The 21,762-nt window shown below is 46.3% G+C and overlaps 1 protein-coding gene across 1 annotated transcript in view; it reads right to left on the reverse strand.

Annotated features, from left to right (window-relative positions):
- The window catches only part of LOC147690382 (uncharacterized), a 2,590,730-nt gene that overhangs the window by 200,705 nt on the left and 2,368,263 nt on the right, over window positions 1–21,762 (reverse strand). The window contains exon 38 of the mRNA XM_086936677.1: window positions 15,237–15,317. Coding sequence (XP_086792803.1) covers window positions 15,237–15,317 — 81 coding nt within the window. The remainder of the gene's footprint in view (window positions 1–15,236; window positions 15,318–21,762) is intronic.

Raw genomic sequence — 21,762 nt, forward strand, 5'->3', positions numbered from 1 at the left:
ACCCCAAGGCAAGATTAGTACCACTATCTGCACGTATGAGGGTCGAAACGTTGACAACCAATTGCCTTTGACTATCAACTCCACACCCTATTGTTTTCATTCATTGAACTCTTGGAGTATGATTTTTTGTCTGAAATATTGGCATGAACCTGTCGGTCCTGTTCCTTGTACATAGTCTGTAACTTTGACAAATGAGTCATAATTGTTGATTTTACTGTCACCTAAGAATCTTCTTTCTTTCTTTCACTGTTTCCTCACACTATCACACCACCCTCCCCCCTTCCATTGTTTTGGGGCACTGTGAAAACCACTGATGTATTACTCTGAAATACTGTATATCCAATATACACTCCCATTGTGAATAAAACAATGTGGACCAAATGTATGTTTGTTTGATTAATTTTTATCTTTGTGGTTAATGTTCCTATGCTACTGGGACCCCTTCCTCTTACTAGGCTGGTACTCGTCAGCAGGTCCACTTTTATCATTGGTTACTTTCTCTCTGCGAAAAAAAGAAAAAACGTGTGTGTGTGTTATTAACAAAAGCTCAAGCCCATGAAATCAAAATCAATATAAAAACCTAAATGTGAATGCAATATCTATACATGCTATTGACATGCATGCCCTATGGACCCCGTGAGTATATGGACAGACAATCCTCACTTCTAAAAGTTGGTAAAGCTAACTAGCTTGAGTTAACTTTATTCGATGCCGCTAGCTTTCCAAATTAAAAATGGTTCCCTTCAAACCATGATCAGTTATTGTGAGCCAACATGTTTCGTTGCCAAGGGACAGTTCGGGCAACTTCGTCAGGGCTACTGGGGTTCCAAATCAATACTTCCTGGGAGGTTCACATCAATCCTATGATGGTATAAAATACAAGAAAAGGAGAGAAAAGCGCCAACTGTGAACACACACTTCTCAACAGAGACTTACTCAGTCTTCACTCATAAGACCGTGTAATTCCCGTACCATCTGGTTGCGTCCATATTGCATACCTGCAACCATTAAAAAGGGATACATCACACGTCAATGGATCGCATTTCCCTGCAGTGATTGCCCACAGGTCCTATCACCTGCATAGAATTTTTGAACAGTCATGTTTCAACAGTATATAAAATCCAACATTGCCAACATGTGCAGCTCTGCATTCCCCTAGCCGCATCACGCGCTTAAAATCTTGGGCAGGATGTAGCACACTCATAGCCATTAGTATTGTAATGCAAATACGGGTGCTGCGCCGCCATCTATTACCCTGTGTTATTCAAAGTCTGTCTGCATTCTGCAGACTACTCTCCTCAATCGGATCCAATTTAAAATGATAAGCGAGGGCACCTTACATTTATAATCATGCACCGAATGTGCAACATTGCCAGCCATCATAGTCGGAACCATCTCCGATACCGTGCCATAGTTAGTTAACCAAAAGTCTGGCTATTTGTACGGAAAACACCCCGCATTCAAGCCCAACTAAAATAAAAGCGGTGTTAGCAACTCCAAGCAATGGCCATTTTCAGCGCACCCAACACTCACTCGAGCAAAGCGCTTACCGCTACCGGACACCTCCGGTCCTCAATTAGGTGAAACACAGGAATAGTCCAAAGCATGTCTAAATGCCTGCTCCTTCTCTGTGCAAACCACGTCGGTAGCGTGATTCTCGCGAGATGTCCCCAACTTGGCGGCCATCTTGGAACAGTTTAAAAGAATTAAAACCCGTCGGCCATCTTGAAACAGGTTACAAATACTGGCTTTTAATATTGTTGCTGTTCATATATATGTACTTAGCAAAACAATTAAGAACCCTGCGCGGAGTATGTGATTAACTGCACTTAGTAGCTCCAAGAATAATCAACGTATACACAGTTTTAAAATAATTGTTAACCAACTGTTTATTACAATGCAGGCCCATCAGATTGAGGCAATGAACTATAATGAACACGTGCAGACTTCATGGAGATGATGATACCAACTCCCTCCGCCATCATGTGCATAGTATTTATTTCACCATCAGTGTCATTTTAGTCACCATATTTCAATGTGCGCAGTGTAGTACTCAACGGGCCAGAGACCACCCGGCCTGAGTGGTTATATACTGTCATGTACGATCAGGGAAATCAAAGGCATCGTGCTGGAATCAAGATAGTTAACATGCAGACCATTAGACGCAACTACGGTCTCGTACATTTACTCCATTCAATGGTGTCATTCAATCCGAGCTTATCTGCTTTCTCGGACAAGATCCACTTCGCCTCCTTTTTGGCCAGGATGGATTCAATGTTATGGGCCTTTCAAGAACAGTCCACCTCAGGTCCCTGGGGTCATGCTGTTTATCTTGAAAGTGCTGAACCAGTCGTGTGGTTAATTTCTTAGCCTTCAAAATACTAAGGTGTTCCTGTATCCGGATCTTATCCTTCCTGGACGTAAGACCAATATAATGCAATCCACAGTTGTACGTCAATCTGTAGATGACATTATTGGTGTTGTAATTGCTGAAACTGTTAAGGTACCACTCATTTCCACCTTCCAAAGTTACGCTTTTAGTCGCTTTTGTTAGTCCACAGACTACATCCTCCAAAAGGGTAATGACCAGAGGGGAGATTAGGAAGTTATGACGTTGTTTGAGTACAACTGTGTACCAATTTGTCTTTCAAGATAGGGGCCCTCTTAATCGCAAAGAGCAGGGGTGGCATCTTGTAGGTACTGGTGTCCAGGATACACCAGTGTTTCCTACCTATCTGCCTAACCTTGGTCGATAAGGGATCAAATGTGGTAACCACTGGTAGACAATCAGTTTTCGCTTTCATATTTCTCTCTAAAAGAGCATCGCGGGGAGTGTTCAGAGCTCGTTTTGGTGCTTGCCTAATGGTCTTAAAAGGGTACCCCTTTCCTTTCATTTTGACCACCAACTTGTCTGATTGTTCCATAAACTTCTCGGTCGTGGAGCAGTTGGACTTGTACCGCAAAAACTGACCGACCAGAAGATTATCCCGAAAGGACCTGGGATGAAAGGAGCGGTAGTGTAACAGTGAATTCCTATCACTAGGCTTCTGGTGAACATTGGTAACTAAGCCCTGACCCGTGGCTGTGATGTCCACATTCAGATAAACAGCAGACGTCCTGCTATAGGACCAAGTGAAAAGCAAGCATTCATCAGCCTGGTTAAGCCACATAAAGAATGAGGCCAGCAGGTCCTCTGAGCCAGTCCAGATGCAGAGCACATCATCTATATATTTCCTCCAAAGAGAAACATTCTCTTTGAAGGGATTAAAGATGTGCTGGATGACATTTTCCTCAAATGCAGGCCAGACTTGGAGCTAATGTGGCCCCCATTGAAGTACCAGACACCTGGAGGCAGGGCCGGTTCTAGGATTTGCGAGGCCCTGGGCTAAAAGGGAATGTGCGAGGCCCCTCTAATGTAGATAAGTGGCCCCTTGCAAGGACACCATTCACAGACACTGTGGGAGGCCTATTGTCCAGCATTTTGTCGCCCCCCACAATTTTAACTTTGAGCCCACAAGCATTTCTTGCCTTCAGTCCGATCGGTGTGAGAATTGCTTGTGGGCTAAAAGTTAAAACTATGGGAGCGCCAAAAAGATGGACAATGGGCCTCCCACAGTGTCTGTGAATGGGTCTCCTTTCAATTGAAGGGAGCGTCTCCCTCCCTTATGTGTCCAGATACCATCCTGAGAGGCCCAGGGAGGGGGGGCCCTCCATTTCAAAGAAAGGTGACACCTTTCTTTGAAATGGATCGCCAGGGCACCGACAGGACACATCACCAGTGCGTGGCCCCATGCTGAAGGGCTGATTGCAAGGCCCTGGGCAGCTGCCCATGCTGCCCATACCCAGCGCCGGCCCTACCTGGAGGTACAGTTGGTTCTGGTATTCAAAAAAATTCTCTGTAAGAGCTAACTCAATACACTTCAGGACAAAAGATTGGGGGGTGTCATAGAACCACTCCAATACCCCAAGTGCCCGCGCTGCTGCCACCAGCGTGGCGTCTTGGGGTATGCTGGTGCATAGCGATTCAATATCGATCGTAACCAAAAACTGGTTACGTGGATTGAACAACAGTGTTTTTAAGATGTTCAATATATCAGTTGTATCCTGTATGAAAGAGGGCTGCGTGATGACAGATTCCCTCAGAAAGAAGTCTGAAAATTGGGACAAGGGCTCCAATACTGATTGGATGCCAGAAACAATCGGGCGGCCTGGAGGTGGGCGCAGGGGCTTGTGAATCTTCGGCAAGATGTAAAATGCTGATATTCTAGGTTTCTGATTCCTAAAAATCAGTCGCCTAGTTGGTAATCCATTTTTTCTCCAGCGCATCCACCACCAGGGCCTTGATGGTACATTGTAAATCTGGTGTGGGGTCTCGCATCAAAAGATGGTAATTAGTGCGGCACTCCAATAACCTGAGCACCTCTGCCTCGTAGTCACTGGTGTTGAGTACTACTACCGGACCGCCCTTGTCAGCTTGTTTAATTGTAATGAGTTTATTGTCCTGTATAGATTTAACGCTGACCAATCATTTTTGCTCATATTATTTGGACGGGCATGATCATGTGTCTGTTCCAGGGCCTCTATATCTTGTAATACCAGCCGTTCGAATACAGCAACCTCAGGGCCCACTGATGAAGCAGTTGGACAAAAACTTGATGGACGGCGTAGATTGGTCGAAAAGACAGATTGTGGTTCCTCATCCTTCCCACAAATTTTTTTTTTTAATTTTTATTTTTCTTATCATTTCAAAAATCGATAACCGGCAATTAAAAATATCATGGCGTGGCATCGCCACAAAGCCCAAACCCTTGTTTAGTACTCTAGATTCATCCTGAGACAATGTATAACTGGACAAATTGACCAAAATGTCATTAGTGTGGGGTTGAACATCTAGCGTCTCAGCACCAGAATGCATCACTGATGTGTTCTGCCTCGACTGCGCGTGATGCGGAGAGAGAGTGTCTGCCATGTTGGTATGGTTGGCCCTGCCCCTGCCTCTGCCTCTCTGAGCCGGGCCCACTCCTCCCTGGTTGCCCCTGTGGGTTTGGCCTAAAAAAGGCCTCAATAGGGCCCCAAGGTCCTCGTTGGGTCTCGTTTCTAGTGTGACACCGACTCTATTATGATTTGATGTCGATGGTTGTTGTTCTCCTAACCCTTCCTCTTCACTGCTTGTATTGTCAAATGTCCAATTTGCAGGGGTTTGTCTGGTTTGTCTACGACCACCCCTCTGTTGATTCTGATAGTGAGACTGTTCTATCGTTGTCTGGTAGCATTTATCCTCTACATATGGGTACGCCCACTCATGTGTAAAACGCTCCAGGTTCCTTGTCAAACCTTTAATTTTTTTATTTACCATATAGGTCTTGTAATCTAGTAAATCACCCTGGATTCTTGCTAATTGCTCCTTAGCATTCAAAATAGTGTTGTCCCTTTTAATGGTTTCTTCCAACTCTAGGATTTCTGCTAGTAATTCCTCACTCAGTCTCTTGGTAGTATTGATAATTAAAACCAACCAGTCCCGGGTACATTTGTTCGCTATATAGCTAGAATCTACCTGGAACTGTTTGTCCTCCAAAAATATCTTGGGTTCGATTCTCACCAATAGACTTGGAGGGGCCGCTCCTGCCCGAAGATATTCGGTCATAAGTGCCCCATGGAGGGCAATGTGGATCTGATGCTTTTTTGTGTTCGATAATTTCTCCCACTCTTCCCTAGCTGTACAGTTAGTGGTTAATGGGGCATCGGGCAAGAGTGAAGGGCCAGAGAGAAGAAGTGCTATTTGTTCATCAGTAAAATCCAGGCAATTCCTGTCCATGACAGAGAAAACCCTGTCAAACTTCCTTGTGAATATACCCCCAACTGTGGTCTCGCATTTGTACTGGTGGTATGCTGACAGCCCCTCTTTGGCTCCAGCTGGCACCTTGACCTGCCACTAACCTTGTCAACTGGGACTTTTCTCGAAAAAAACGACTAAGTCAGAAGCTAAACTTTCCTCATGGGTCAAACCTGGTCCCTGTACCGGACCAGCGCTCCATTGCAGTCAGCCTTAACTTTTGACTTTGACCTGATTTAGAACGATCAGATAACCGCTGCCAGTACCTTGCACTTCTTGGAGCTAGAAACATCTAAAACTATGAAAAATTAAATCTCTGGTTCCCTTCATCAGACTCTTGTTGTTTTTGTGTCTATTTGTTATTTGTTCATTAAAATGTTCTTATATTAAGACATTTAAGTGGGATTTTTATTGTGTTGTGTTTTCTATGTTTTACTTTCAACTTTTTTTGGCAATGATAAATGTTTTGCAGGCCAGGTTGCTCCCGACGCCGCACAGCTCCTCCTGTGTAAGAGTGCCTTCCCCCCCTCGCTGACGCTCATCCTGCAAGTTCGATCCTGCTGCTGTCTCTGTGCATTCCCTAGCTCTGTGCCCCTTGATTGCACTCCACTGCTGACTCTGGCCTGGTGATTTTTCCTTTTTTTCCCTTGCTTTGCCCTCGCGCCCTCTTCTCCCCCAACCCCCCCTTTTTCCCTCTGTACCCCGCTGCCCGCTCCGGCCGCCGCTCCCAAAAATGCCACGCCCCCTTGCCTTTCATTCGCCAGCCCGCTCCTGCGTCCCAGCTGCTCCTCCCTCCCAGCCTCAAATGCCGGCCGCTATGCGGCCGTACCGCTGGCGTGCTGGAGGTGTGCCAGAGGCAAGCCCCTCTGCGCCTGTCCGTGCCTGGACCGCGCCCAGCGCCAGAACCCCTGGAACCAAACACTTGCCTCCGCGGACTACATCCTCCTCGGGGACCTGAACTTCCAACCTCGAGAACAACAACAACACCAACTCCACCACCCTCATCTACAACCTCGCTAACATCGGGCTCAGACAGCTCGTCACCACACCCACCTACGCCGCCGGTCACACGCTGGACCCCATCTTCTCCACAGGCTCCCACGTCGCCTTCGACCACACCACCGAACTCCACTGGACCGACCACCGCTGATTTCACTTTCAAGAAACCAACCACGCACCAGCGCACCCAACAGCTGCCTCGCCGCTGCTGGAGCAAAGTCACCGAAGACCAGCTAATCTCCTCCCTCGCCAAGAACCCACCCACTGAGCCCACCAACCCATACGCCGCAGCCCGCAACCTCAAACAGTGGATCGATGACTGTGCCAACACCCTCGACCGGCACAAGAAACCATTCAACAACCACGCCAGCAAGAGAGCCCCCTGGTTCAACGACGAGCTCCAGACCTCCAAACGTGCATGCTGGAAATTGGAGAAAATATGACTCCATGAACGCACACCGGACAACCACGCAGCCCACAAGGACGCCACCCGTAGACACCTCCATCTCATCAGAGTAGCCAAGAGATCCGCCTTCAAAAACCGCTTGGATAACAACCGTCACGACAGCAAAGAGCTCTTCAGCATCATAAAAGAACTCTCCAACCCCAGCGCCAACGCCAACAACATCCCGCCCTCACAAGAACTGGGTGACTCACTAGCCATCTACTTCCACCGCGAGGTTGCTGACATCCACGACAGCTTCAACACCACCACCTCCCCAACCACGCCAGACTCCACTTCCCCTGTCAACACCACCAGCGCCAACCGCCTACCTCCTGGTCCAACGTCAACGACGACGAGACACGCAAGGTCATGAACTCCATCCACTCAGGATCTCTGTCAGACCCGTGCCCACACCACACATTCAACAAAGCAGACGCAGCCATCGCACCCCAACTATGGAACATCATCAACATCTCCTTCGAAACAGCAACATTCCCGGAAAGTTGGAAGCACGCCGAAATCAACCCCCTCCTCAAGAAGCCCAAAGTGGACCCCAAGGACCTCAAGAACTTCCGGACCATCTCCATGCTCCCGTTCCCTGCAAAGGTCATCGAGAAAATCGTCAACGGACAACTGACCCGCCACCTGGAAGACAACAACATCCTGGACCCATCCCAGTCCGGATTCAGACGAAACCACAGCACAGAGACAGCCCTCATTGCAGCCACTGGCGACATCAGGCGCCAACTGGACAGTGGCGAAACAACAGCCCTCATCCTCCTGGACCTGTCGGCCACCTTCAACACGGTCTGCTACTGCACTCTAAAGACTCGCCTCCTAGAAGCTGAAATCCAAGAGAAGGCCCTTGACTGGACCACATCCTTCCTCTCCGGCAGAGCGTTCGCATCCCACCCTTCCGTTCCGAAGCCACCGACATCATCTGCGGCGTCCCACAGGGCTCATCCCTCAGCCCGACGCTGTTCAACGTCTACATGGCCCCCCTCGCATAAGTGGCCCGCCAGCACGACCTCAACATCATCTCCTACACCGACGACACCCAGCTCTTCCTCTCCCTCACCAAGGACCCTCACACCGCTAAAACCAACCTCCACGAGGGAATGAAGGCAGTCGCCGACTGGATGAGGGGCAGCCGTCTAAAGCTGAACTCGGACAAGACAGAGATACTCATCCTCGGACCCACCCCCTCAGCCTAGGATGACTCCTGGTGGCTGACCACACTGGGAACTGCACCAACACCAACCGACCATGCACGCAACCTAGGATTCATCCTCGACTCCTCCCTCTCCATGGCTAAGCAGGTCAGCGCCATCTCCTCCTCCTGCTACAACACCCTCTGCATGCTCCGCAGGATCTACAAGTGAATCCCGACCGAAACAAGAAGAACAGTGACACAGACCCTCGTCAGCAGCAGACTGGAGTACGGCAACGCACTCTACGCAGGAATCCTAGCCAAACACCTAAAACGACTACATCGCATCCAAAACGCCTCCGCCAGACTGATCGTCAACGTCCCCCGCCGCAGCCACATCACCCCCCACCTGAGAGACCTACAGTGGCTCCCGTCAACAAGAGGATCACCTTCAAGCTCCTCACCCACGCACACAAAGCACTCCACGACGCCGGACCAGCCTACCTTAACAGCAGACTCAGCTTCCACACCCCCACCCGCCAGCTCCGTTCCGCCAGCCTCGCCCTCGCCACTGTCACCCGCATCCAACGAACAACCTCCGGCGGCAAATCCTTTTTCCACCTTGCCGCCAAGACCTGGAACACCCTCCCTACCCACATACGGCAGACCCAAGACCTACTCGCGTTCAGAAGACTCCTCAAGACCTGGCTCTTCGAGCAGTAGCAGCACCCCCTCCCCCCAGTGCCTTGAGACCCTCACGGGTATGTAGCGTGCTCCACAAGTACTCTGATTGATTGATTGATTGATTTTTACACATTTCTCCTAAGTTAAGCCTGCCTGCTCTGTTCTACTGCTACTAAGAGTTGAGCTCATGTTTTAATTAATTCAACCTAACTGAAAAGAATAATGCCATTACTACTTGAGGAGGACTAACATCCACTTCAAATATTATTCCATCATTTCACACCAAGCAAGTCCAAAATAAGTTACTCAGATTTGTTTTCATCCAGTCGGAATATCTCCAAATGAATACTTAGGGGCCCATTAGGTTGTCGGGCGGATTGCCCCCGCCAGGCTGGCGGTGGCTACCGCCAGCCTGGCGGGGGCAATCCGCCCGACATCCGCATTCAAATTCTCCCCCGCCATATTAGTATGGCGTGGGGACCTCGGCAGACAGAAACACCGTCTGCCGCTTTTCCGCCCCGGTCGCCTTGCGGCCGGGGCGGAAAAGGATTAATATGGTGGCGGTGTCTATTAGATACCACCACCATATTACAAGGGGCTTAGGGAGATGCATTTGCTACGGAAAGGCATGCGGTCTTCACGCCCCCAAAGTGAAGGAGAGGTGGGGGTGCACACGGGCAAACAAAGCGGTAGGCATTGCGTGGTGCCGGCCGCTTTGTTTATGCAAATGTAAAAGTGCATTTTTAGCATTGTGTCGGGCAGTGCTGAGAGTACCGCCCGCCACAATGCTAAAAATACAAAATGTGCCCGCCACAGTGGCGGACACATCCTAATACCACCCCGCGGGACCCCCGCCCTTATGGCGGGCGGTCCTGATTACCTATGGGATGGCGGGCGGACTAAGTCTGCCCACCATCCTAATGGACCCCTTAGAGTGGACAGCCCTAGAATGTTTTAACCTACAGAACTCGGAACTGAATACCACAAAGAAAAAAAGCACTGTTCTTACAGTAAGTGGTAGAGCCAACCCAGACATAAATTGTGGTCATGGTGTATAAAGCATGATGATGAAGTATGCCACTATACGTGGGTGAGACCATTGCTTTGCCCAGGGAAACGTCTCCCCAAAATATGTTGGTAGACACAGGTCAGTTTAGCCCTATTCCTTCCCTTTTAAACTGTCAGAATCAATATACACACAACCTTTGCTATTATATAATAATTCATGTTTGTTAAGTGATAATTTAATATAATCATACAAATTAGAATTGTCATTAGCATAATAGATAACTCAGCCATCATAACTAGTACCAAACTGAATTAAATGAAGGTGCTAAACATTATTCTTCACACATATTCAATGCATCAATCTAGAACTCTCTGCCTGCCTTAAAGGCATTATGGGCCCGATGTAGGTAGGTGGTTACCGATCGGTAACGGCCGAAAATACAGATTTTGGGCCCTTACCGATCGGTATACTGCCATCGAGATGTAGGGCAAAGAAAAACGTCCGAATCGGTACAAATACCGAATCGGAATGACTACCGAATCGAAAAGAATCCGATACGTACATACCGAAATTCGGAAATGTAACGAATCGGTAACACACCGATTCGGATTAAAATACCGAATCGGTCCATGTATCGATTCGGTAGTGACACCGAATCGGAAAATATCCGAATCGGTCCATGTACCGAATCGGTAGTGACACCGAATCGGAAAATATCCGAATCGGTCCATGTACCGAATCGGTAGTGACACCGCATCGGAAAATATCCAATTCGGACCATGTACCGATTCGTTAGAGACAGCGATTCGGAAATAAGCCGAATCGGATAACCTACCGAATCGGTAGAATCACCGATTGGGAAAGTCCCCGATTCGGACAGATAGGGAGATGTAGGGAAGCACAGAAATACCGATTTTGGCTCTAAATCGGTATTATTCACTCGGTATTTACCATGGATTACAATCAGGTGGTAACCAACTCCAACCCATAAAAATAGACCCAAAATGCATTGCAACTTGCAGGATGGCAGCTTTTTATGTCATTGCAAGGCGGCTATGGCTACAGCAGGAACGACAGAGGGAATGGCAAAGAGAGGAACAGGTCTACAGACAGAGGATCACCCTGTTCATGCTCACAGAGGCAGAGATCCTACAGAGGTACAGGCTGGACTCAGACACCATTCTGGAGCTCATCAGGGACCTCAAACCACTGTTGGACCACCCCACCCCAAGGGCACACGCCATCCCAGCGCACGTCCAGGTGCTATGCAGCTTACACCTGCTTGCGTCTGGCAGCTATCAAAGTGGAGTTGCAGCGGTAGGAGGGGTGACCCAGAGCAGCCTGTCAAGGTTCTTCCACACATTCCTTGACGCCATGATACACAGGATGGACCAATACATCTCTTTCCCTGCAACCCACGCAGAACTGCTACAAACTAAAGCTGACTTCTACCAGATGGCACAATTTCCCCAAATCATTGGCTGCATAGATGGCACGCACATACCGATTTGCCCCCCAGCTGACACACAAATACATATACCGCAATCGGAGGTCTACGCACACCATCAACGTTCAGGTGATCTGCAATGCAAAGTGCACCATCACAGACCTGGTAGCAAAATTCCCAGGGAGTACCCACGACTCCTACATTTTTCAACAGAGCGGCATCTATGCACGGCTGATGGCTGGCGAATTTGGTGAAGGATACCTCCTAGGTGAGACACATCATCAGACCCCCATTACACAAAGTAGCTAAGTGTAATACATGTATGCATGTGAGTAATGTTACCCCTTTTCCTTCCAGGCGACAGTGCATATGCCTCCGCTCTTTCATACTCACCCCCTACCTCAACCCCTCCACACCCAGCCAAAGGAGGTATAACCGGGCCCACAAAGGCACAAGGAATGTAGTTGAACAGACCTTTGGCATCTGGAAAAGTAGATTCAGATGCCTGCACAAGAGTGGAGGTGCAAGGCAGTATACCCCCATCACCTGCTGCAAGATCATAGCTGTCTGTGCAATGTTGCACAACCTTGCGGTGAAGAAGGGCACTGAGGTGGAGTTGTCTGACTATGAGGACCATGACGACGACGATGCTGTGCCACTAACACAACCTGCTGGGGTGTCTACGCCAAGTGATGGCAGATACAGACGTGAGGAGTTTACAGAAAACTATTTCTGAGTGAGTACAGATGCACAGACAGGTAAATGGTTGTGGGGAAAAGCAAATTTTAATAATGTTGCAACACCGTTACTGCACTGATGTGCAACAAAATAAAATGTCAAAGTAAAGAAAACAAATGTCAAAGGTCCGGGTTGCCTCACCCGCCCTGGCAAGCCTACTTTTTGGGGCACTTGGCAGCCCCACTGGGGTGTGCCTCACCCCCTTCCGCATGTCCTGCGGCTTCTGCAGAGCGCCTGGTGCTCCTGCGCGGCTCCGACACAGCGCTGGCCGGGCTGCTGCGGTTGCTGCTGTCCCCAGCCTCCCCCAGGTCCAGGGCTGGATTGGCCGCAGTGTTGGAAATGATCATTGCCTCCATGGCTGTTGTTATGCGGGCCATTCCCCTGGTGACCTCAGCGGTGTTTTGTGTCAAGCTTGCCTCCATATTAGCCCCACGTTGGCACAGTTGCGCGGTTGCAGCAGCAAGGCAGCTAATAGATCGGTTGTGCATGCGGGCATCCCGCCTACCCGATTGCTCGTGCTCGTCAAGTCTTCCGCATAGCTGTGTGATGGCTGTGGTCAGCCTGCCAAGACCTGCAGCAACTTCCTTGTTTGTGTCAACAAAAGCCTTGAACCCTTGCACCATCTCGCCCATCTGCAGGTTGTGCTGGCGGAGCTGGCGCTGGCAGGCCATGATGGACTTTGCCTGCATGCGCTGGATTTTGACCATGCTGCCTTCAAGCCCCTGGAAGACGCTGCCCTCCCGTGCCGGCGGTGCAGTGCTGGAAATGGCACGCCTCCGGGAACTGCTGCTGCCGCCCTGCTGTGTGGGCTGGGGTGCCACTGGTGTTGTTGTGGTGGTGGCTGGGGCCTGACCCGCTGCTCCCTGGATAGGGTTGAGTGGAGCCACAACCATACTCCTGGCAGGAGATGTGGTAGATGCAGGGTGGGCCGTTGTAGGAGAGTTCTCAGGGGAGAACAGCAATGGGGGTGTGCCAGACATTTGTGGGGAGTGAAGGAATGCGTAGTCAATTAGCAGGTCTCCCTCATTTCCCTGGCCAATGGTGTTGTCCTCCTCCTCCTCCTCCTCCAGGGCAGCCTGACTTGTGCTAGGCCCTGCCACCGCACTGGAAGTTGGTGCTGGTGCTGGTGCCTCAGTAGCTTGTGGTCCTCCGCCTGATGGTGCCCCTAGGTATAAAGAAGCATTTGTGAATTGAGTGCCGATGTATTACAGTCACTACAATTAAAGCATTACACATGTCCTTGCATATCCTTTGAATGTGTTCCACTGTTTTCTATATTGTGGTTCTGCACTGCCATATTTTGCCAACTTCTGCTGACTACATTTACCATGATGCTTTTCTCTTGTATGTTGGTTACAGTACTGGGCTGGGGTTTGGCTGTGCATTGTGTCTAAAGGGGAGGTGTCTGGTAGGGTGTGTCATGTTGCGCATGCTTCTTACCTGTAGCTGTAGCTCTGGCTGAGCTATCCAGGGTCCCGATTCCTGTCACACACTCCCTCTCGATGATGCTGGACACCAGTTCCTCCAGCTCAGTGAGGGGTGGCGCCGGGTTCCTGCCTCCACCAGTCAGTCCGGCTTGCCTCTGCAGCTCAGCCATCGTGCGTTTCGTCAGGCTGCGGATGTCGTAAAATCGTTTTTTTAGGTCATCAAGGGTCCTGGGGGTGACACCTACTGACTTGACCTTCTCAGCTATCTCGCTCCAGAGCCTCCTCTTCGTGCTGTCCGGCACAGTGAGGGACAGCCTCCCAAAGAGCTGCCTGTGCACCCTCACCACCTACTCCACCAACACCTGCAGCTCCATGGTGCTAAACTTGGGCTTTCTTTTGTGGCCAGCCTTCTGGCTCTCACTGCTGCTTGCCATCTTGCTATCACAGTGCTCTAGCTCCTGCTCCCACTGCTGCTCACTGTGAATGTTCAGCTCAGGCTGCCTCTCCAGAAACTTCTTAATGAGCTGCACCTGCCTGGGTAGCCACTCCGTGCTGGGGTGGGGGAGGGTGGATCCACCTCATTGGCTGTTTCGGATTTTACCGATTCGGATTTTACCGATTCGGATTTTACCGAATCAGGTTTTGCCGATTTGGATTGTTCAATGCATTCCTATGGGCATTTTGGCCATGGGTGTGTATTCCGACATCCGAATCGGTAATTGCCGATTCGGTATTTGCCGATTCGGCAATTTCCGAATCGGTGGTAGCCGATTCGGTACATTCCGATTCGGTCCGTGCCGATTCGGTACGTATCGAATCACAATACCGATGACGAACGAATCGGTATTTTTTCGTTTTTTTTTCCTACATCTCGTTTTCCGATTTCAGAATACCAATTCGGCCCGCCTCGGTATTTTGAAATCGGAAAAACCCATTTACCTACATCGGGCCCTAGGACCCCCTTTATTGCAACACCTCGGTAAGCACAATACTTTCATTTGAAACATTTGTAGTTTTTAGTTTATGTGACATTTAGAATCACTTAAGAGCGAAAACCAAAACCTTAGAAACGTCATTCTGGAGGAAATGTTTACCTCATAATTTCAGTTGCAGGTAATTTAGTGCAGTGAAGAGAAAAATACCCTTTCAACTTGAGCAGCATAGAACAGAAGGGGTACGATAATTTTGCACAAGCACAAAAACAAAACATTATTTTGCTTGTGGTGTGTGAGTAAAGAAACTCACATTCATTCTAAAGCTTCCTTCTGGAGCTTAATCCTGTTTCATATATTATTTATTATAAAATAATTAAGGACACATATATTTGATCAGTCTGAGTTGTAGTGGTGCTTGTCTGGGCTGGTGGATGAATTTTTTAGAGCAGGTTGCTATATAGATATATAAACATGGCGTCCTTGAGATTACTATGTTTTATTAAGCAATAATGTTAGTACACACAATTTGTAGCAACATTTTTTTTATGTGTTGTTTACAAGTACTGTACCTCTTCAGAGATTCCTGGCATATACACTGCCTGGGTCACCCACTTTAACGACTCATCGTCTTTTTCTAGCATCCAGTAACACTGAAATAAAAAAAAGGAAAACTGACTGGCTTGTCACTGTGTGTCGTCTCCAAGAAACTGTAACAATTCGGAACTAAAAAAAATTAGTCTGGAATCTATAAATTGGTACAGAATGGACAGAAAGTAAAGAGTCATGGAAGGTCAAGGATATGAGGAAGGCCGTTTCAGGAGCAGTAGCAGTCAAGTAACCTCGACGCAAGGTCTGCTAGTCCATAGGCGCAATTACATTCAAATGCTAAGAGAATTTCACAGATTGTGAGTTTGAAATCTTTTTTAATTAAGTTGTCCAGCTTCACAGAGAATTGTGTGGAGAGGTGATCAACGCATTCAGTTAAGGAATGTATTTAAGAAAATATTTTACCGAAAAAGAACGCAGTCTTTATGACTAAGATGGAAAAGCAGGATTTCATTGAGGGTTGACACAATCTGCGAAGAAACTTTCTGGCGGAAATAGTGGAGAAGAAAAAGTACCGGAGAGGAATTTATTACTTCACGTGATAATCCTTCCCAAAATGCAGAGAATGCCTACCTGTAGTAGATAGTGCAGGCCTCTCTGGTTTGCAATTGGTCAGCACTTGTTTACAAACAGAAAAAGTTGCATGATGTTTGCCTTTTATGCTAAGAATACAGGGGCAGATTTGAAAGCCCTGTGCGACAACTTCATGTCGCCATCGCGTCACTTCTGTGACGCAGCGTCATCGTAAACAATGCGCCACGTTGCAACATATTTACAAAGTGACGCACGTAGGGAGATGCGTCACGTTGTAAAGCCCTGCGCTACATTATACCTGTAGTATAACAGAGACTATCCCTTGGCTAGCGTACTAGTATTCTCATACTCATGCACATACGTTCTTATATAAACAGTGAACTGTATGGGTTCCAAAACTATCCACACTTCTCTTGAAAGATTACAAAATTTTATTTTTTTTAAAAAAGGGGGAGCAAGTGTTTATGCACAGATACACATTTGATTAAAACATATGAAGCTAGTAAATCATGGTCACAAAGAACATTCAAATGGATAACATGGTTACAGTACAGTTTTAAAAACAATTCAATGGCACAATTTAATACATAAAAAGAAATTAAAAAAACAATTGTAAACTTTTTACACTAAATTACATTCAATTATAGACAGAGTAAAAAAACACATTGGGGGAGAGACAAACAAAAGTCATCAGCTTTTAGTCATCAAAGTTACACCTCTGAGAACCTGCTTATTTAGAATCTAAACCTAGGCCCAATATCTTCTAGACTTCCAGGTCAGATAGGTTCTCTCGATTGTGTATTTTCCTGCGTCGACGCGTTTCGATGGCTATTTAGTGATATACTGCCATCTGTTTTAAGACTTCGTAATTAGTCTCTCCTATATTCTGGGCACTGGATGGTTGCCACTGTCCAATATATACCTGGGAACAAATGATATGCTATTAAATTATGAACATCGGGATCATGTTTATATTATAAGGCGCCTAAAAAGGATTTGTTACATTTTAGATAAACACTTTGTATTGGGGTGACTGGATGGGTCAGTATTATCCTCGTCTGTTTTCTTTTGCTCTTATGTAAAAGACCTTTCTTATTATTCTTTCACTCCAAAGATCCCACCCAGAAGTTATTCTGGTGCTATATCGTGCAAGGGGGGCATTTCGTGTTTAATCCACATTTCTTTTGTTTCTTTAAGTGTCTCGAATACCATTTTAAACTGAATCACAAAACAGGTTTCTTCTATTGTTTACCTTTTCACATGACAGTTAACATTCTAGAAGGGTGTTTTCTCGACGCTCCGGACATTTGGTTCCTCTAACGAGGCGGCAATCTTAAGGGCGAAAATAGGGCGTTTTAGTTCTCTGGAATTGTTATAGGTATTGAGCAGGCGTTGCGGGGTTTCAATATATTAGATAGGCAAGTACCATATTTTAATGAACGGGGTTCCTCGAATCCGCCTTTCCTTACGCTTAGTTTATTTCACAGGCTGCTTTTCCTAAAACATATATTATGTATTGTATTATTTAAGCGCCATCCTTTTCCAAAATTGCACCTTTTTAAAAAAAAAAAAGTGGGCATTGCTCCTTACCACTAGTATTGATATGATCCTCCTAGTGGGTATCTTCTCTGACGAACTCTAGTTCTTTGATCTGGATAGCTCCTGTTGATAAAAACCTCCCTGTTTGTTTCTGTAATATATATCGAGATCTATTGTCAGCAGTATTGTTTGTATGGGGTCTGCCTTACGGATTGACTGTTCTCTACTCTACTTCTTACCTTATAAAAAGTGAGTAGACCTCCTGATGGGTAGTGGTATCGATATCCGGTTTCTTAAGGTGATATCGGCAGGCTTTATTGGCCTTTGTCTTGCCCTAGGGTTTAATAGTAAAGAAAAGGGGGGGGGTTTAGTTCTCAAATGTCCCACATGTGTTATCATAGCTTGGAGCGGGGAGGCAGCTAATCTTACCGGCTATCTTGTGTGCATCAGCGTTCCACTCCCTTCTCTTGCTTGCGGTTCAGCTCTGGCGGCTCGGCTTCGGTGAAAAAAATGAATCAAACCCATGCCGATTGTGTCCCTATTTAAACTTGTACGGCACTCACTCATTGGCTGTATTATAATTCCTTACAGCTGATTCTAATGCTTTTACCGTCTCGCTGTTGTTTCCTCATTTTTTTCTATGTCTCCGACGTCGCGTAGTTCAAGCCTCGTTTTGGATCATGCGGTTCAAGCCTCCCTATTGAGGGTAACTGCCAATCATGTCTCGCTCCAATGTTTTACATGGGACGCATCCGTAATTTGGAACGCCGTAAAGCGAGTGTCTAGCCTCGTCTTCGTTTATGTATTTCTCTTGCTTCAAATGCCAAGCATTGCATTAGTCTATCCCCAATCTATTTCAATGGACGACCCCTTATTTCTAGTTTCGCGGTCATACTGACTTATGTCTAAGGTCATAGACAACCAGCACGCATCTTATTTGTTCTTTATTATATTTTATATACCTCTAGTTATATGTGTGTATACCGGTTATGATTTTTCAAGCTTTGCTGTTTCTAAATTGACTTTTTCTATTTTAACTTCGTAATGCTGAAGTTTATAAGCCACTAGATTTTGGGAGAGTGTATACCGTCGCGCATTAATAAAACGCAGGAGTACAGTTCTCTTGTACCATAGATGATTCTGTACAGAATTAAATGTTTGGTGGAAGGGTATTGCCAGTTGTTGTCTTTTGTAATCTTTTCTATTGGACCTACCCTAGTACTTTTATTGTGCTATCCAGAGTCATTTTATTTGATATTTGAGTGTTAGTATGGCCTCTCATTTCATATTATCCATCACTCTAATCTTTTCTATTGGACCTGCCCTAGCACTTCTGTTGCGCTATCCAGAGTCATTTTATTTGATATTTGAGTGTTAGTATGACCTCTCATTTCGTATTATCCATTACTTAATGAAATTGTTTTGCATTAGATTTAATCTGGTATCTCTGAGGGTGCCGACAGCAGGGATTGGTATATTGCAGCTAGTTATTGGTTACTATAGACATCCAGTCCTCCCTGGAGTTCAGGACTCTCTTGATAGTATCAAGGTGGCATATGAAACATTGTTCGCGTTTCTTTCTCAGGGCTTCTAGATTGCCACCCCTTCTGCTTATACTCACTTTCTCTAGAATGAACCATGAGAATTGATTACAGTCATGGTTACTTGTTACAAAGTGCTCAGTGAGAGGGGCATTCTCCTTTTTATTTTTAATAGCAGATCTATGTTCTTGTACTCTTATACGCAGTTCTCTCCCTGTCTCACCCACATAACCCAGTCCGCATGGGCAGATTATGAGGTAGATTACACTCTTGCTTCTGCAATTTGTCAGGTTTTTCGGGGTCATAGTTTTGCCATTGAAATTCAAGGTCTTGCTTTCCATGCAGTTTGGACAGATTGAGCAAGACCCGCAACTGAAGTTTCCCACAGCCCGCCTCTCTCCAGTGAGGGTGGATTGGGTTGTGGTAACTTGACTGTTGTACGTATGTACCAAGGCAGTCCGCAGAGTCTTATTCCGTCTGAAAGAGAAAAGGGGCTTGGGCATTGGTGTCTCTAATTTGCTCCAGGACACCCCTCGGGGTAGCCGTGCGCTATAAAAGAGACCCAAACATAACATAACATAACATTTAGGATTTTCCAGTTTCGGTTAACAATATTTTTAATCCTATTGCTTAAGCCCGAATATTGACTGACAAAAACTATTCTGTTGTCTATTTTGTTTGTTTTTTATCTATTGGTATCTAGCAAAGCATCTCTATTATAAAACCTGGCTCTTTTTAGAGATTGTTTCACCAGTTTTTTGGGATATCCTCTTTTATGCAATTTCTTCTCCATTATGTCTGCATGAAAATAAAAATCTTCTAGGTTTGTGCAATTTCTCCTGAGTCTTAAAAATTCTCCAAAAGGAATATTATCCTTTTGGGAACGTGGGTGATTACTCTGATATTCCAACAGACTGTTTTTGTCTGTCGGTTTTGTAAAAAGTTCTACATTTAATTTGCCTTCTCCTTCTTTTATTTTTATATCCAGAAAGTCCACACTACTATCACTATAGTGGGCGGTGACTTGAGGTTTTTATCCCCCAAATTTAGCCACTCCAGGAAGGAGGCCAAATCTTCCCTGACCATCGTTCCACACGAAGATGATATTGTCTATGAAACGGTGCCAATAGGTTATGTTCTCATAATAGGGTGCCATCTCGTTGTATATATGTCTCTCTTCAAAATTTGCAACGTAGAGGCAGGCCAGGCTGGGGGCACAAGTGGCCCCCATACTGGTCCCCTTGACCTGCTTGTATAGGCTTTCCTTAAACAAAAAAATATTGTTTTTTAGGACTAGCTCAACACATCCCATGATAAATCCTATATTGCCACCATGTAAATCGGTTTGTTCTAAAATGGAGGATATGACAGTAATCGTATCATCCTGTGGGATGTTTGTATATAATGCTTCGATATCCAAGGTGACCAGAAACTGTGTCACCTTGTCGAAGCAAAGTCCCTCAAAGATTGAGATGGTGTGGGCTGTATCCTTGAGGTACGATTTTTGGGCCTGTACCAATGGGCGTAGGAAGAAATCCGCGTACTTGCTCAAAGGTTCCAATAGGGACCCTAAGCTGCTCACGATAGGCCTCATTGGGGGATTAGATGTGCTCTTATGGATTTTAGGTAATCCATATATTGCAGGGGTTATGGGGTTATTATTATGTAGGAATTTATACTCATCCTCACAGATGTACTCATTTTCCCTGCCTTGATTTAGGAAACTGGACACATCCTTTTTTAGCCTATCCAACATTCTAAAGGAGGCAGGGGCATAGTGGTCCGCAACGTCCAGTAGGGACTGCATCCTTTGGTCGTAGTCTGAACTGTTGAGGACCACTATGCCACCCCCCTTATCAGCCGGTTTTATGATTATCTGGGTGCAGTCCTGTAAACTCTTCAAAGCTACTTTCTGGTTTTGAGGCAAGTTATTCGTGTAACCATGTTGTGAGTTTAGGCAGTAATTGATCTCTATCTCCACAATCCTTTCAAATAATTCAACATTTTTATCTACTTGGTTAAGGGTTGGTGTGAAGGTGGATTTTGGTTTAAACCCTGTGGTGTTTTGTGCTGGTGTATACTCTCTCTCTGCAAAAAACCTATTCAACCTCACCTTCCTAAAAAAACTTTTAATGTCTTTTTCTAACTCAAATTTGTTGGGAGGGGCACCAGGTGCAAAGCTAAATCCATATTTTAGTACCTCTATTTCATCAGTGGATAAGGCTCTGTCAGAGAGATTAAGAATAGGAAGGTCATTCATCTCCAATACCTCGCGTTCCTTGTTTTTAAGTAGTTCGGAGTTCCCTGATTCTGAGGTTGATGTTTCTCATCGGTTCTTCTCGTGGGAAGTTCCGATAGCCTCTCTGTCCCCTGTAGGGACGTCCTCCTAAAAAAGGTTGAGGGTCTTTTTGGTAGTTGGGGGCGGGCCTTCCTGTTTGTTCTCCTGCTTGTTCCTCATCTTCACTTGACCCAGAACTTTCTGAGAAGGTGATTCTTTTTGATCCTCCCCTTGAGTATACCTCTCTCGTGTTTTGGGGTTTTTCCCACCTCTTATCTCTTTTTGCTGTATAGTAGTCTTTCTGCAAAAAGGGGTACACTATCTCCGCACTAAAATTCTCTATATCTTTTTTGAGTTTCGTTGATTTTCTGTGGGTTAGGTATTCATGATCCCCATCTATGTCTTGCGCTAGTTCTTCTAGTTTCTTTTTTGCGTCCTCCACTACAGTGTTTTGTCTAAAAGCAACTTTTAGCTCCTCTATTTGTTTCCTTTCTAGAATTATCACTTGTTCTGCAGTTTCTATAATTAAAATTAACCAGTCTCTACTGCATCGGTTTGCAATGTGTGACCATATTTCCCGAAATTTTTGGTCATCTG

This window comes from Lissotriton vulgaris, chromosome 9 (genome assembly GCF_964263255.1).
Source record: "Lissotriton vulgaris chromosome 9, aLisVul1.2, whole genome shotgun sequence".
Lineage (NCBI taxonomy): Eukaryota > Metazoa > Chordata > Amphibia > Caudata > Salamandridae > Lissotriton > Lissotriton vulgaris.